Here is an 18,350-nt window from a genome sequence, read left to right on the forward strand (position 1 = left end):
AGGTATGGCAGCTATTTTAAATGGGCTGAAGATTTTGTGGTTTGGTGGGGTTTTTTTTGTTTTGTTTTTCTTTTCTTAGAATTGAGAGAGGGTGTTAGTCCTGCCTTTAAAACCACTGGGGTTTGAAAGTATTATTTTAAAGAACTTTTTTTTTACTTGTTTGTAAGTTTTGGATTTTTCTTTTTTCTTTTATCATTAGTAAGTGTGGTGGGTTGACCTTAGCTGGATGCCAGGTGCTCACCAAGCCACTCTATCACTCCCCTCCTCAGCAGGACAGGGCCCGGGGCGGGGGGTCATTGTGCATAGGGAGACTGTTAATTTCTGTCTTCTTTCTTCCCCTTCCAGTGTCCTCTCTCTTTGAACCAAATAACTAATATGTGTCATCTTCTGTGTATGTAAGGCGCGTGCGACCTGTCAGGGAAACAAAGATGTTATAGGTTTTGCGTTATAACCAGAACTAAAATTCACGTTGACTGTGGTCAGATAAATTGGGACTCCAGTATTCCTAGAATTACTTGAAATCAATCCAATGTTGATCCTTTTTCCTGCATCAGTTGTGGGAAGGACAGGATAGGTCTCATTTATTTCAACATACTTGTAGCAGTTACAACTTTACTAAGACACAGTGCCTGAAGTAAGATTGGGCTATTGTTTCTCCTTTTCTTTGGTATGTCAGCCTGGCCACACTGGGGAAATGGATGGGGAAAGATGGGAGGCTGAACTCTTACAGAGAATCTTTCTGAATTTCTGGGCAGAGTGCTTTGTTTCATATATGAAGGGTTAGTTACACTGGTTACTGGTTTTATAGTGATAAAAAAAATAAATTCTTCATATCAGATTGATGTATCTTTTTTTATTTCTTTCCTACAAATCTTACGTCTTGATTCACTTGCTGCTATCATCCTGTTTTATCTCATTGGTTTCACACTGAAATAAGGCCTTCAACTATCACTGTTGCTTTTAAAATGCCTTTTCTCTCTGCTCTCGCTGACATGCTGTTTACTTGTAAGGTCCGCTGTAGTTTTCTTAAATGTTATTATTCTGATCTCGAGGCAGCTTATTTTGCTAAAATCTATGCTAAAAGATCTAGGCTCCTTCAGACTGTAATTTCTGTAAAACAATGATTTTATGAGGACAGGGACAATTAATTGTAAATACACTTTTTAAGCAGCTTGATGCAATCGATCTGGTTGGAAAGAACATGTAGACATCTCAGTTGACATAGGAAGGAGGGAGAAATTGGGAATGTGCTTAATAGATGATGACGCTAAACAGAATAAATATGTCAAAAGTAGTACTTTGGTAACGTTAACTTTGCTGTGTCAGGAAATCATCATTAGGAGAAGTACTTCTCATAAAACTGTTAGACATAATCTGTGATGGTTGATGCTATTTTGAATTAAGCTGGGCTGTGTGTCTCTTCCTAACTGTCTTATGTTGTAGTGAAAAGGTTGTTTGACTTCATTGTGTATTTTTGCATGTAGAGCTCTTTGGATTTCCTGGGCATGTACTTCTTTTGACTGCAGTTTGAACAGTCATTTTACTTTTTACTTAAACTCCTAATAGTTACATAAAATAGTTGTATAGTAAATCAGCTCTCCACACAATCTTTTCGTAAATGTAGATGATTAGAAGTAAGATTATGTTGATTATACCAAGTATTCAGTTGTCAAAGTATTTTTTGAAAGTAGTGGCCCTTGGTGTCTTAGCTTCATTCTGTCAATTTCAATAATTTGAACTAATGGTACTTAAAATCCAGATCTTGGAAAAAAAGCATGTGTTCAGTTTCAAAAACATATCAACTCATTTTCAGACTGGACTGGAATTATGGAATGGAGGAATCAGTGTACAAATAATGTATATCAATATTGTTTCCCTGCAATTTTAGGTACCATAGTGATTATGTTGAATACATGGCTGCATCCCTAAATGTCAGTGGAAGGTTTTGTTGTGTCTGTAGCAGAACGTGTATCATTATGTAACTTGATAGCTTTGTTCCATTGGTCATAATTTTTGTATTAGGTTTCAACTTTTCAGAATCCATTCTGTGGAGTTGAGCTTTCTTTGACAACATGTCACGTACTCATTTTATTTATTTTAGCCTCTGTGCTTTGGGGGAGTGAAAAGCACCATTACTTGAGAGAGAAATTATGTATACTGATTTTCTTTCTCAATGGAAGAATGTGCATGAGTATTGCCATTAAAAGTGTCTTCTGCAAGGATAGCGCTAGTATAGCTATCAAACTTTAAATTTTATTTCTGGAGGTCCAGGAAGTCTGAGCCTTTGGAAGGCCCTTTGGAAATCAAAATAGATAATATACCTGTCTGCGTATTTGTGTTACTGCAATACTTTGTTTCAGAGAAATACTACATAATTTAGAAGCAATAGGGTTCAGATACATTAGGGAAGTCTAAACCTATGTAATGAACATTTACGTTTTTAATGTGCAATGTGATGGCTAATCTAAAGTAGGCTCTGAGCAATCAAAGGTCAGAGTTTTAAGTGTGTTACGGCATGTGGCATTGTTATTCTTGTAATTCTTATGTGTGTTGTAGGATCATGCAATATTGAATAAGTTAGTGTGTTTTGGGGTATTTTGGGAGTTGGCCTTACATGTCATTTTTCTGTCCTTAGTTGGTGAAATGTGTGAGTGAATGTGTACTAAAATAGGTATGTTGTTGGTCCAACATGCATATATTCTATACAAATCTAAAAAATGTATTTTTCTTTTTCTGGAGAAAATTGGTAGCTCTGAGAGTGAGGAATATTTGCCACAGATAACCACTATTCTGTTTTTCAAATTATTTTTTAAAAGTGTATTTATGCATGCTATTTGAGTTGTCTTTATACCAGTCATTCCTTTTTAAAAGGTACGTTGTTTTGGAAAGTGAATATGTCAAAAGCTCAAATATTTTTATGTTGGGTATTTTTTTCTCTAATTTATTTTAAGGCAGTATGGTTCTATATCTAGTGTATAGAAGTTTGTCACTTCATTAAAATGATTTAATTGCCAAAGTAAATTCTTGTAAGCCTAAAATTACTAGTATTGTGATTCCAGAATTGTTACCATGCTTATCACGTTAAGACTAAGAGATAGCTGGTAGCTCCTTGCACTTTTCCATGTTTTTGCGCTATGACATGGTATGTAGTCTGTCAACAAAGTCACACTATGACTTTGTCCTTCTATTCCTAATTAAGTATTTTAATATTGTCCCTGAACGAGTGGCAGATGTAGCTGTTTGGTTGTGGCAGTGACATCTTTAGTACTTCCATTGTTTTAACCTGTAAATATTGCCTACTTGGCATCCTTTTCCCACTTGGAAAGAATAGTCTTGAATTAAATGACTAACCAGAATTGCTTAAAATTTGCCAAATTGACTTCCTACCCCGTGCTTTTCTTTGCATTCTTGGGATGGAGCGGGAGAAGCTGTTCCTTGCTTAGTTTGCAAGCTTACTAATTAATTTTGACAATAAATGCAATAGTATTTTGGGGTTTATTATGTTCAAACAGATTAAGACTGAAAGTAGCAACTGCAGACCTTGTTGCAGGTAAACTGACAAGTTTGCTGTAATACTTGCCTACTATTTACAAAGTTATTTGCTCAGTATATTAATAGAAATACCTCTCATCTGTTGTGACTGGAAATTCAGTAATAAGGCCTGATACTAAAAAGGCAAGTGTCAGTCTCTTTCTTATGTGTGTATATTGTTGGCATAAGGTTGCTGAACAGACATCTATTTCCTATTGTTTAGTAATCGTTTTTAGAAAGACAAAATACTGTAGAGATGAAATAACAGAATATTTTCCAGTATCATGAAAACAACATAAAGTTATGTATTTGGTAGATAACTGCATATAACTGTAATGTGCCATTTTATTTATTTTTTATTTATAGGAATCTTACTGTTAGGTTTTCAAAAGCCTATCTGAAAAAGTGAGTTGAGTGGTAGTTAATTTTTTTCCTTTGGATCAGCTTGTTGAACTGACTTGTCTTGTGGTGGCCTGATGGTTTAGATCCGGTGAGAGAAACAATGGAAGTCCTTGGTCAGGCAGTTGGAGGAAGGGAGGGTGGGACATCTTTTCAGCAGCAACAGCTACACTCAGTTTAATATTATGTGAAACTGTACCCTACAGTAGTGACTTCAGTTTTTGGACAACGGAGGCTGTTCTGTTACTAGTGAGTCTCTGCTACCTCTAGAATTGACTTAATCCTTTTCTTATCCCTGTTAAGACACAGTAGAGACTTACTGTCTATACACCATCTCAGCTGTTCTGTGAATAACTGGAAACTGAAAAAGGATTTTTGGGATCTGCTCTGGCACAATAGGAAACATGCCTGTACCCCTAGTAATTGTAGCCCTATGTTCCTAGTAACAGAGGATATGCTCTAATACCCCTAGTATTTTTCTGCTGTTCCAGGAACTTCGTTGATTTTTTTCCTACTGGATGTGCTTTTTTCTTCTTTTACCTGATAAAGCCTGCAGTTCTCTCTGAAGCATAGCAAGGAAAGGCTGTGAGTGCTGGTGCAAGGGTGGACTTGAAGAAGAGGATGTGCAGAGCTCTTGTTCAGAAATAGGATAGTAGAGAAACAAAAAGAATATTATGCATAGTGTTTATTCAGGAAGAATATAGGGGGATCTTGGAAAATGTAATTTTCAGTAATTTTATAGCTTGGAATAGATACAAGGTATTGTGCCTAATTAAACATGCTAGCAAGAGTCCTGAACCTGCATTTTTTCTGTGCAATGAAAGCAACAAAGTCAGACAGTTCAGATCAGACTGTGGAAAGCCAAGAGGTCTTTCAGGACTGAACTTTGTGTGTCCCAAGACTTAAAAAAAACTTTGGCTCAATTTTAAGCTGTAAGTAAATACATAATTGTGAAACAATATCTATCTAACAATAGCTGTTGAAGAAACAGTAGATGTTCCCGTGATGATCTGTCATGTTTCCTCATCTGCTAGGTGAAGCTTATAGGTACAAAGTGTCATGCTGGTGTTGAAAGTAGTGGAGGCTACTGAGGGAGGCTTCACAAGAAGTACAATTGCATCTAGAAAGAAGAGTCAGTTAGGTTATGTTCCATGTACTACTGAAAGACAGCAGGAAAAGGCATTTATGGAATTGAGGTGGTGTTGGAAAGGAACAGAAAATGTAATGCAAGAGGATGGTGTCCTCTGTACAGCCCAGCTTCTTGACGACTTAATTCATTTTTTCCATATTGAGAATGATCCATCTGTTTTCTGCAGTCCTTTGATTAGATCATCAAGAATTACTTGCATCTCTCAATTTTCAAGATTTATATTTTCAATATGCCTTGTATACGGGAAATCTCAGAAATTTCCTAGGAGGTATAACTTGTGACATTTGATAATCTGGCCTATTAGTCTTTTCAGTTGCGACAATTAAATTGGGGAAGCGGGCATCCAAACTTTACTCATATATTGACAACTGTCAACCTCTGTAGTGCCGTGTGTGTATAATCATTCCCTTTTGAACTTGGAATTTTATATTATGGTGGAGTATATACACTACTTGTTTTAATAAGATAAAACAGGTTTTTGAGTAGTCCCCTAAGGGATACTGAAGTTAAGGCCTTGAGTCAAGAGTGCTTTGAATTTTTTTCTTAAACCAGGATTCTTTCAGTCAGGCCAACAGAAGCAGTTAAGCAATCTCTAAAATGATGTGGTTGTGCTTGATAATATCAGAAGTAAGGAAAAGCCAGACTGAATTGAGAACAAGCAGGTATTGGATCTGGAAGGTGCAGCAGCCTGTGTGGTGACTGGTGTGGATCCAATACTTGTTCACAATGTCATGCTGCTGTAGGAGAGAAGAGGTGCCATGTGCTTTGAGTGCCTTACTATGTACAACCGTGCAGTCTTCAGGGATAATGCATCCTGTAAATGTTTTGGACTTTTGCAGACTCCTTGTACAACGCATTCCAGCATAATTGTGAAATAGTTGTTGAATCTGTCATGCTGAATTATCTGTACTCATCTTTCCTTTTAAATTCTAAATTAATAGCAGTCCTGGAGTAGAGAAAAACCTCTGCAGGATTCCCCCCCTGCCTCCGCGCTGCCCACTCCCCCCCCCCATGAAAGAAGCCTTATTTTTCCCTTTATAGAAGAGCAGAGGTCCATTGCTATCTATCAGATATGTGAGATAGTCCTCTTCTGATCGTTTTTAATTTACACGTGTTCCTTTTACATAGCTGCGAATATAACAATCAAATGGAAAGTTGAGACTAAATCAAAAACATTCACATTCTACTGAGACTTAAGTCTGGAGAATTGGTTCCTCGAACTTTGAATAACAAGGGATTTCTTCAGTTGCCAGGAATGGGAATGTTTCTGTATGTGAGAAAACTTAGCACTTCCCCAATTCTTCTAGTACCTCTTGCTGACCTTGCCTTGATACTAGACACCTTGGGGAAGTTAAGAAAGTCTGACCATTCAGAGACTGGTATTATGAAGTCTATTTTTAACTAAATTTTTCTACTTTGCCACTGCTTCTAGAACCATTTCAAGTAAAATTGGGTCTGTTCAGGCCTTCCACCTTCATGAACAGAATTAGAGATGCATTTTTGCATAGCCTTCTACAGTTCTTTTTAAAATTATTGTTATAATTTTTTTTATTTTTTGGTAATACCATGAACTTTTCACCATTTCTGAGGATTAGTCTACAGCCTCCCTGCAGGAGATGAACAATTCAGAAACTAGATAATATATACTAAAAACATTTCAACCCAAATGGATGGTGAGGTGAAGGATAATAATGATATTTCATTCAGGAAAACATCAGTGAATTGGGAGTGTTACTGTGTTTGAGTATGTTAATGCTTTCCAGGCTCTCTGTTACCTCTTGGTGACCTTGCTTTGATGCTTGAGGTCTGAAGTTGCACTTTACCACAGTAATTGATTGCTCGCTAGTAGCCAGAATGATTAATGTCAGATTCATCTGTATATGTTGGAGAAAGCAAAGTGACTTGTAATGGTGCTGTGTGTGATTGATGTGCTCTGTGGCATCCTTGGCAATGCTTGTTCTTGCAGGTGCTGGCGCCTCATTTGCTCTTTGTATCAGTCAGGTATCTGCTAATAGATGCACTTCCAGTATCTCCCAGTTAGTGTTTTGCCGTTCCAGTTAGTTCTCAGTTTAGATTCTAAATAGTAGACCAAAAATGTTTGCTTTCTTTATTGAATAACTGTTCCAGCTACTCTAATACCATTCCAATGTCGCCTGTGGTCTGTGTACACAAAGCCCCATGTGCCTTCAAGAAAGGTTATGGAATTAATCAAGTCTGAGAAGGAGTTTAATACTGATCTTGGAAATAAAGGAGAAATTCTGTTATCTGTAACATTCTACAAGAGACAATAAAATTAACAGTCTTAAACAGAACATGACAAACAACTGTTCAAAGCTTGGAGGTACTTTTACTATACTTTGGTACAAAGTTCTTACTGTTAGTCATCAGGATAATCTGATTGGGGTGATGATGGATGTATCAGATAAACACCAAGAAAAATGAAAGGGAATAAGTGAAGTTTTCCATGGAGTGCTGCGTTTCATTGAATAATTGTGCTAACTTTATCAAGATACATTCCAACATAAATATCTTCAGCTGCTCAAAAATCAGAAATTTAGGTAACCACATCCTGGGCTGCATCAAAAGAACTGTGGCCAGCAGGTCGAGAGGTGATTCTGCCCCTCTAACTCCGCTCTCATGAGACCCCACCTGGAGTACTGCATCCAGCTCTGGAAGCCCTCAACATAAGAAGGACATGGACCTGTTGAAGTGAGTCCAGAGGAGGGTCGTGTAAATGATCAGAAGGCTGGAGCACCTCTCCTGTGAGGACAGGCTGAGAGAGGTGGGGTTGTTCAGCCTGGAGAAGAGAAGGCTCCAGGGAGACCTTATAGCAGCCTTCCAGTACCTAAAGGGGGCCTACAGGAAAGATGGGGAGGGACTCTTTATCAGGGAGTGTAGTGATAGGACAAGGGATAACGGTTTTAAATTGAACGAGGGGAGATTTAGATTAGATATTAGGAAAAAATTCTTTACTGTGAGGGTGGTGAGACACTGGAACAGGTTGCCCAGAGAAGTTGTGGATGCACCATCCCTGGAAGTGTTCAAGGGGAGGCTGGATGGGGCTTTGAGCAGCCTGGTCTAGTGGAACCAGGGTGGAACTAGATGATCTTTAAGGTCCCTTCCAACCCAAACCATTCTATGATTCTATAATGGGATTCCTGAGGATGTATAAAATCGGTCTTCTCATTTGGGGCTTTTAGAATGTACATTTTTAAAAAGTTTTCTTATAATACATAGAATTATGAGTCACTCATCTATTCTATAAAAAGAGAGGGAACACAAGCAGAAGGAAAAGGGACATGCATTTTTAAAGACTGCTTCTGCCTTCCTTTTTGTTTATGTCAGCTGACTTTTCATGTAGTAACAATCTGTGTAGTTGGGGTCTTAAAACAGATACTAAATATTGCAAGAATTGTGATGAACTGTGGCAGCTGAGTTTTGTGTTTAGATTTTAAAATAGTATGTATATAAAAAAGTGATATAATTTTTAAATTTCATGTGGTATGTAGTGAATGGCGAAGTAGAAGAACCAGCTTGAATCTGTTTACAGAGAATTCACAACAGTGTAATTCTTGTTGATAGTTACATGGGAGGTGCTCTTCAGTTTCAGATTTTATGTGCTCATTGGTGTGCTCTGAATGCTAGACTGTTTAGTATATTGTTCTGGCAGCACGTACTGACACTTACTGGAGCGTGTCAGCGGTTTTGGCACTAGGCTGCTAGGGAAAAGACTTCTTGTAGCTGGGTCATTTCAAAGCTTCGGTGTTTAAGCTGTCATTACACTTTTAATATGAAACGGGTTACCTGAACGGAGTAGTGTTCAAGTTCTCCAATTAACCTCTCGTGTTTCAACTTCTAAGAAAATGTACTTCATTTTGGCTTTAGAATTGTTATTTAGATATACAGCAATGTAGATGTTTTGTCAGTACTGTTACAAAGATCTTCAACTTAATCCCACTTCGACTGTTTTATCAGGGAAAAAATGTGGACCGGGAAAATGTTACATCTCTCGAGTGCTCTTTGAAATACTTGTTGTTATTTTAAAACAAAAACACTTCTACAAAGTGATTTGTTTGGTTACTTGTGTAACTTGCATAGCTAGTACTAGTAGTATATAAAGATTTCAGGAAGAATATGAAAGTATTCTGCATTGATTTGTCTTGGGGGTAGGAGTCTGTTATGTTCTTTTTGCAGAAGAAAATGGAAAGAAAAAAACAAGAAAAAATCCATGATGTCCTCTCTAAATTGACAGCACATAGACTTCAGATTTTTTTTTTTAAATCATAACTTTTATAAGGAAAGTTGCTTGAATGATTTTACATAAACTGTTTCCTGTAATTAGGATCAAAGCTCTTTGGGGGGATGAGGGGTAATGGTGTATATTGTGGACTCATTTTTAAGGAAAATTGATTCTTATTTTCTTTTTATGAGTTGTTCCTTGTTTGGTTGTGTTTGGTTTCTTTTTAAATGGCATTCTTTGTTCAGTGATAAACAAATTATTACTCAAAACTTATGTGTCCACCCAGCAGTTGAGATAATTTGGTATTACACTTTGTAGAGTAAGCATGTTCTAGTAAAGACTTCAAGCTTTTTTTTGTGTTTTTTTTTTTTTTAGCTTGAAAAATAAATCTTGCATGTATTCTCATTAACATTTTAAAAATATTATTACAGCTGTGTTGGGGTAGAGGAGCACCATGCTGTTGACATTGATCTATACCATTGTCCCAACTGTGCAATTCTGCATGGACCTTCTCTAAGTAAGTATGGGTTATTAAAATTTTTTATTTTACACTTTCAGTCTGTTTTCTCTCCATGTACAATTGAAAAAGACTGTTCAGAAGAACATTCAAGATGAGTTTGATTATTTAGAAGGTACTCGTTCTACATGACTAAGTCTGAGCTGATAAAAAAACCCACAAACCAAACCCATCCTGAAAGGTTCCTTGATCTGGAGATGCAGATATAATAAGATAAAAACCACCGCTTTGATTAGAGAAATCAAAGTGCACAGAGCTAAAAGAAAACAATCTGGACTTGACAGAGAGTGAGAGAATTAAAATTAGGGAATTCTCATTTAAAAAAAAAAAAGGAAATTCAAAAGATGGCTTAGGGTTCCTATATTTGCCTAGGAAGGCAACTTTGCAAAAACGTATGAGTTAGCAGTTGTACCTTTCTTGATCATTGTAGCTATATGCCACGACAGTCCAGTGAAATCTGGAATATGAACTTCCTGTGGGTTTTGGTGTGTTTGTTGGTTTTTTTTTTTTTCTATTTATGTCCTTGAGAGTTACACAGCTCTGAATTTCAGGTTTCTGATTTATGAACAAGTTTCCACCAAGTTCCTCATGCAATTTTATGGGTTGCCAGAAGAGACTGTGAAACAGAGTAGCAAGAGAGACCTCTTCTTTGGTCCTCCTTTCAGTAGATAAATGTGCTGTAGTGATCTGCAGTGGAAAGATGATAACATAGCAATTCTGAAGAAAACAGGTTTTGTGTTTCAGGAACTACTGAAGGGATACTGCTTTGTCCACCTCCCTAGATTTTCCCCATGATTTCTGTTCCCAAAAGGAAACAAAGTAAAAATGAATTTCACCTTTCCAACAATGAATTAAGTTTCTGTGTTCAGACCTGAGAAATGTTTATATGCACTGTGTGTCTTTAACCTCCAAGCACTAAGTCATGGTCATTTGTGTTTTCTAATGTTGGTCTTTTTTTTTTTTCTTTTTTTTTCCCTATTTTTTTTCCCCCTTGAAGACCACATAATGATTTATAGTCATCAGTGACTTAAGATCTAGAATCTTTTCAAAGCTGAATTTACTTTACCATTTAGAAATAAGTTTAAAACCATTGCACTCTCTCTGGTGGTCTTCTGGAATATGAACAAAGTCATAAAGCATCACTTACTGATGTATGTAATTACTGATGTAATGTATGTTGCATGATATGTGTCTTGTATAGTATGAATTCAGGGTTAGCTACTTTTATGTTAGGGGCTAAAAGGTAAGATAAATGCTGTTTTACATGCTTGTAGTTTTTAGTATTCCAGTTGTCATTTTCAGTTAAAAATCTGCATGTCACTCCTGTAAATCAGAATAGAAATAACTGCCATTTCTTTACCCACTTTCTGACTGGTTTTTATGTGAAATAGAGGGACTAGGAGGAGGAGCAGAGTGGGATCATATCAGATTTTCAAAATAATAAGCTAGTAAATTTGAAAACTTCTTTTCTTCATTTGTGAGAACTAGTATGCTTCACCATGATGCCTGTGATAACCTTGCCTGTAATGAGGAGTCTGCTAGCTCTAATGCGAGCTCTGTCTCACCTGCAGCAATTTGACAGTGAGATAACAATGATTTTTGTGTTGGAAGTCTTTTCAGAAAACCAAGAATCTATGGTAAAAATTATCCTTATTACTTTATATTGCCTCAAGTAAGTAGATCATCTAGATTTAGTAGAAGCTTCAGACATGTCACTTATCAACCCAAGCTGAGGTGATATGTTGAAATATGTCTTCACCTGTAATTTTATTAATTTTCCTCAGCTAAGCTGTCAGAATCAAATCTGTGATGGTTTGCGGTTTGGGCTCTACTTACCTTTAGTGTTTAGAGAGACTGATAATGTCTCATGACTTCCAAGTGTTGCAGCAATGCTCCAGAGAGCTTCAATCATATGAAATTATGTATGTAAGAAAAAAAAAAAAGCATTTTTATTTACAGCTTTGTATTCTAAAATACCTGCTTCTAAAAGAATTTTGAAAGAGACAAAAATTCATCTGTTTGATTTAAGAGGGCAAGTATATCTGTGATTTCAGCAGGCACTTGTGTATATAATCCCGTCTAATCAAATCATGTAGTGCAAAAAATTAACTAAAAATATACAAGAAACACATACTACTAGGCAGCCATTTGCCCCCACTCCCCCCCGGCCCCGCCCCACGCAACCTTCCCCTCCTGCAGGATGGGGAGAGAATTGGAAGAGCAAGGCAAAACTCATGGGTTGAGATAAAGGCAGTTTAACAGAATAGCAAAGGAAAGGGGAAAACATCATCAACAACAAAACTGAAAAAGAAATTGCAAAACACGATTAATGTACAACTGCTCACCAACCAGGACCTGGAAAGCTCAGCCTGCTCCCGAGCAACGAGCAAGAGCAGCAATGAGCAACGATTCCAGCTATATCCTGAGCCCTTTTGGCTGGTTTAGGTCCTGGCTGTGTCTGGTCCCAGCTCCTTGTGAAAAGTAACCCTATCCCTGCTGGAACCAAGACAGTATCCTACAAAATCAGTTATGTAAAAGTTCCAATAATGAAAAGAAAGCTACTTCATAGTAGATGTGAAGATCAAATTAACCTATCAATTTCTTCTTATATTTCAAACAAAATAAATCCTCTTCTTTATTTGGAAGAACAACAATTTTACAAGAACTCTAGTAAGCAGACGTCTGTAAAATGCTAAATAATTCTAAAATCCTAAATAATTTAAAAAAGGGCATTATTAAAAAATAGCAATAGACTATGGAGTTTTCTTAGCTTATTTGGTTTAGAGTCTTCATATTATACTTCGCTATTTTCAAAGTTTTCTCGGTGATCCTTAAGTCTGAAAATGCTCTATCTGCATGAATGCTGGGAATCAGATTTGTCACCAGACTCTAGAATCCAGAGCTTAAAGAGAGCATGAGGTACAATAAACGTTAACAAGACTGTGGTTGTCAGGACATTATGTTCTTGATCTGGTTTTACCTTCTCAAATTTGGTAAATACTCTCCTGCCTGGTTGGTTGTGTTTTTGTGTTTGTGTTTTTTTTTTGTTTTTTTTTTTTTTTTCCTTTGACTGTGGTAGTAATGGCGGTGTTTGATCTGAGCTGACAATTTGGGATGATGTACCAAGCCTTAGAAGTGGTATTCTATGATTCACTGTATGCTTCTCAAAATTTTTTCAGTCTTCCTATGCTAACATTTCTCTTGCCTTTTTGGTCACTGGGAACCACCTAAAGGACCACTTCCAAGACCTGAGGCTCATTGTCCAGATGTATACCTCTTGATGGTCCCCATTTGAAGTCTAGCATGTGACCTCTGAGGCAAACAGACTAGTAGTGTGAGAAGGCAGGGAATAGTGTTTGCCTAAAGTAGGTACAGTTATTGGCCCATTGTTTTGAGTGCATAAGGAATGTAATTTAAAATTAGCTTTCTGCTTAGTTTTCATGAAAACTTCCATCACACTCCTTTCCTTTTCTCAATCCCCCTAGTCTAGTGTATTTTTAGTGTGTGTATTTTTAGGGTTGTCGTAGTGGGTTGTGCCTCAGTTTTCAGGACCAGCAAGGGTGAATACTAGTTGCTTCCAGTAGTTTGGAGTGATTGGGTGGGGGAGGTGTTATATGTGCATTTCAACTTATGAAGTTGTTTAGGTTTTTTTTGTTTTAATTTGAGCGTGAGGATCCATTCAGTTAAATTATTTTTCTTGCAACGGTTATTGTAATGTCTTAAGGGGTTATAAAAGCCCTAGCATTAAGAGATATATATATAAGCGGAAAAACTTTTCATTGCTGTTTTCTGTTCTCCAGGTTTCTCTTACCTGTAGAAGGATGATGTACATTGCCAAGTACTAAGTAAAGCAAAAGAATGACATTAAGTTATAGTTCTTAAGTGTTGTAAAGGCAGCTTTTTAAAAGTCGGTTTTGTGCTGTAAAATCTCTTAAGCAGATGCATCGTCTTACAATTTTAATGAGTTGTTATAACAGCAGTGAATTTATGAGAAACTACGCTGTTGCAAATTAGTATTAGCCACTAATTTCTTGTATTATTATTTATGATTGAGAAAATAGCTTTGAAAACTTAATAAACCTGGCTTCATTATTCATGAAGTTTTACTGTATTTGGATAGTTGGCTCATTAAGCAGGCTCTTCAGCACTGGTTTTCAGGTTAGCAAATAGCTATAAATGTTGGTTTATTCTCTTAAATGTCTTCTAAAGGCTACATTTTGTCACTTCTGTAGGAAACAGATTATCAATAGGAATCATTTACCTCTTATGTGTAATGACTATAAGATGTCAGTTATTCCTATATAACCAACTGTTTTTTCTGGAGAAGCGGCATTTTTTTTCCTTTTTAGAAGCTACTCTTTTTTTTTTTTTTTTTCATCTGAAATCCTTAGCTTCCTGTTACTGTTAGCTGTGTTTTCAGTAATGCTGGTAGTTTTTTTAGATTTTGGGTGCATCATGACTTTGGTAAATTTAAGGATGAGCTCTTTCCTAAAGTTCAAATTTGTATTAATACAGTTGCTTAGCTGGGTGTTGTATTTGCATTGCAGGCTGCTTTGTATATGCCTGTAAAACACCATTTGTGTTGACAAGTAACAATAGCTTTTCCCTCTTCTGTGGTTTCCTCAGCAGATGTAACTAAGTTTCTGCTTACTATTAATTAAATTATAGATCTGGTCTCACTAGTTGCCCAGAGAACCTCATCACTGAAAGTGTTCAAGGTCAGGCTGGATGGGGCTTTGAGCAACCTGGTCTAGTGAAAGATGTCCTTGCCCATGGCAGGGAGGTTGAACTAGGTGATCTTTAAGGTTCCTTTCAAACTAAACCATTCTATGGTTCTGTGAAAATAGGTGTGTTTTTTCTCATTTCTGTATCTGTCATTTGTCATGGGGAGACCAAAATAACAGTTTTTATGAGTGTCTATTTTTTCATTTTCCTCGGCCCTTTAAGTATAGGGAATTGTTAAAAATGCAATTGAGTTTCAGATTCTTGAAATTGTAGTAGAACATTAATTTATCCTTTGTTCTTTATTCATATGTTGTAACAGTGCATTAAAGTTTTGAACATCTCAGAAATTGATTCTTTCGGGGTGCAATGTTTGTGTTATATGTGTTGTGCTTGCGTAGTAAAGATAACACCTGCCCAAAACAGTTTACGCCCGAAACTGTTACAGAGACATAAGCAATGGATAAAAGAAAGGTGGGTTGGTCTCAAACGGCATATGTTAGTGAATAGTAGTAATATTATCAGGCTGGATATGTGTATGCTGATATGGTGAGATAGCACAATGGGATTAGGTTCTGTTAATTCTGTGTTAGTACATAAAATGAAGTCTGTGGATCTTGAAGAGATATGATTCTTTTTATTAAAAAAAAAAAAAGTCTGAGCTTGAGGAACTTAAAATCCTATTTCTAGTTTTGTTGCTGACTTTTTAGATTTGGACAACTTTCATGCTACTGCTCTTTACTTGTGCTGCACTGGATATGGAGTGTTAAATTGTTGTGTATAATGTGCACTGAGGTTCTCACATAGAAGGAGCTGTAGAAGTATAGAAGATTACTGTCAGGTGTCCTGAAGATTTTGTTTGTTGCAGATAGGTAGTGTCACCTGCATAAGCAATAAGGTTTGTTCATCATAGTAATGTGGTGGAGGCATGTCTGGCTCACTGATGGGATGACTGCTAATCTGAGCCATCTGATTTAACTAATTCAAAGTTTAATTCTGAAATTTACAGTGAAAAAGAGGAGGAACTGGCACAGACATGACTACACAGAGTTGGATGATGGCTCCAAACCGGTGCAGGCTGGAACACGGACCTTCGTTAAACAGCTGCGGGCTCGCTCTTTCCCAAGGTACAAAAGCTTACTTATGCATTTCAGTGAAAAGAATAGAGAAACGTTGTTGGCTGAGTGTGTCTTGGAGGAGGTGACTAGCATTTCTCTGTTTCAGAAAACGAAGGTCAAGGATGACTTCCTCCTCCGTTAGAATCCCCCCCTGCCCCATCGCTGTTTCAAATGGATGCATTTGCCTTTTCATGCAGTAGCTTCTTCTGTTCAGTTTTGTACTGGAATATATTGTCTTGTCGGGACTGCTGCAGGGTGGTGTGGGAGTTTTGGGTATTTGGGGTTTTGCTTGTTTGTTTTTGTGAGGGAGTGGGGGCAGTAGCACAAGTGGTTGTGTTTTGTTTTTCTTTTTTGTGCCTGATCTGTCAGAATATTGTCTATTTATTCCTCTAGCCCCGGAATAGTCCTCAGTTTAATTCTGAATAACATAGAACATTCATATGAGCTAGTAGTCTATCCCTATGAGCTGGTAGACTATCCATTCTTGAGAGCTTTAGAGTGAAGTGGAGAAACATGGTTTTACTTCCATCCTGAGCTGCCTATGAGAATTCCTTTTCTCCATCCTCTTAAATTACTGTGTTCAGTCATATAGAAAGACTGTGAGTTCCCAGATTATGCGTGAAAGTAAATATTTGCTTGGTAGTTTGGGCTGTTTTCTTTGTCTCTTGGTTAAATGCTTAATACAATAGTACTGGGTTCACTTCTTTTGGATTCCAATGTAGCCATTTCCATCTGGTCCTCCTCCAAACTGTGAAATACTTATTTTTTCAGTGGTGCTTGGAGGATGCTTTTCCTCTAATATTCCATTATTTCTTTCCACCAGTGCTGATGAAGTCATTTTGAAAATGCATGGAAGCCAGCTGACACAAAGATACTTGGAGAAACATGGGTTTGATGTTCCTATTATGGTTCCTAAGTTAGATGGTCTGGGGCTCAGACTTCCTCCACCAACTTTCTCTGTTTTAGATGTGGAACGCTATGTGGGTAAGAGTCACTCTGGAGTACTTACAAATGATCCTGTCTGTAAAATAACTATTTGCATGATTATAAGAACTTCCAGGGTGCTAAATATATATTCTAAATTGAATTACTTCTAACCAGAAGGCTAGCAGAGAGTAAAATTAAATTTTTTGGGGGGAGGGTGGGGGTGGTGGTTTTTTAATTACTTTTTGTTTTGGTTTTGTTTTTGCTTTAATATATGGTAGATATGTGGTAGGAGTACAGCCTTACTTTTCAACTTACAAACGTGTAAATTTTGGTGCCAGCTAAACATGAAATGCTGGGGTATTTTTCTGCTATGTGTTGTAAACCAGTAAAATATAATGACTTTTGAGATTGCTCTCTTTGTGGGAATTGAATGAATCACTCTTATGATCAATAAAGTTTAATCATTGGTTAGGATATTGCAAAACTTAATGTTTTGAGCTCAGTAAATTGGCATTTCTGAATTAAATGTTTCTTCCTGGAAAATTTCCCACCTTGGCTTCCTTTGGTGGGAGAGCTAGAGCTTCCCAACGACCATTTATTTCTTTCTGATCAGATCTCTTTAACGGTCTGCAATTGTTTCAACATCATGTAAGTGTCCAGTACAGAGAAATAGAGGCTGAGCCGATCGCAGCATGACATTTCCTGTAACATATAGTACAGTTGAGAAGTCTGTATATGGCCTTGCCTGTGTTCTTGTGATGACTGAATATAATGATATGTGCTGAAAGTAGGTTTTCCATTCGTTAGCGTTTTACAATAGCACCAGAACAGAGGAAATATGTAGTATGTGGAATGTTGTTACCATTATGATGGTTATAAGCAGAAATGTGTTCAGCTTTACAGTGTAATTATCATTTTGATACTTCTGAGCCTTTCCTTTTGGAATACCATCTCTTCAGATTTGGACAGAAACTTGGTCTTCTCATTCTCATATGTATATTTTGACCTGCTAGGTTCTCCAATTTAGGAAAAAATTTGGAATGCCACAGATTTACCTTTCTGTTATTGAAATTAAAAATAAGAAAACAGAATAAATACTATTCCAACTGGAATTTATCAAGAAGATAATAACTTGCAATTTTAAAGTAATGATGTTTATAATGTACATCTAGATATATTTCAGCATTCCAAAATTAATTGTCAAATTTGACCCTTGTATAACTAAATGAACACATAAACAATTACTGTTACAATGTTGTTGTTAGTCCTTTCTCTTGCCTAAAAGTTGTTTCTTGCATGTCTAGTTCTACAGGTGTATCACTTTAAAATACATGATATGTAAACCATTCCTTGTTGTCTTCAGAAATGAAGCACATTCATGACAATTATGCAACAAAATTACTGTGTACTTAAAAGTTATGCATGTATGTAAGGAGGGTGCGGGTGGGCTTGTAAAATGTTTGTGAAGGATTACCTGCTTAGTTTTTCATGTTAAAAGACTTACCAATTATGGCACAAGTTTAGTGCAGTTTGCTCAGAATTACAAGCTGTGAGTAGTAGGATTTATTATTTGTAAAGAATTCTCAGTGGTCCTTTTGTTAAACATTCAAGTGCTGTGGTGATGATTAATAGGAAGAGTGAGGAATAGATCTGCCATGATAACTTTCTCTGTGCTAGTCTTTCCAGTTGCAGCCACAAACCCAATTTTGTTTTTAAACCAGTTGCTGTCATTCTATACTGCTTTTT

General features: G+C 36.8%; 1 protein-coding gene across 2 annotated transcripts in view; it reads left to right on the top strand.

Moving 5' to 3' along the window:
* Positions 1-18,350, top strand: part of KDM7A (lysine demethylase 7A) — a 69,420-nt gene that overhangs the window by 17,844 nt on the left and 33,226 nt on the right. For both annotated transcript variants that reach the window (XM_063320237.1, XM_063320228.1), the window contains exons 2-4: positions 9,752-9,837; positions 15,569-15,686; positions 16,501-16,661. In XM_063320237.1, coding sequence (XP_063176307.1) covers positions 9,752-9,837; positions 15,569-15,686; positions 16,501-16,661 — 365 coding nt within the window. The remainder of the gene's footprint in view (positions 1-9,751; positions 9,838-15,568; positions 15,687-16,500; positions 16,662-18,350) is intronic.

The sequence above is a fragment of the Chroicocephalus ridibundus genome, chromosome 1 (genome assembly GCF_963924245.1).
Source record: "Chroicocephalus ridibundus chromosome 1, bChrRid1.1, whole genome shotgun sequence".
Taxonomy (NCBI): Eukaryota; Metazoa; Chordata; class Aves; order Charadriiformes; family Laridae; genus Chroicocephalus; species Chroicocephalus ridibundus.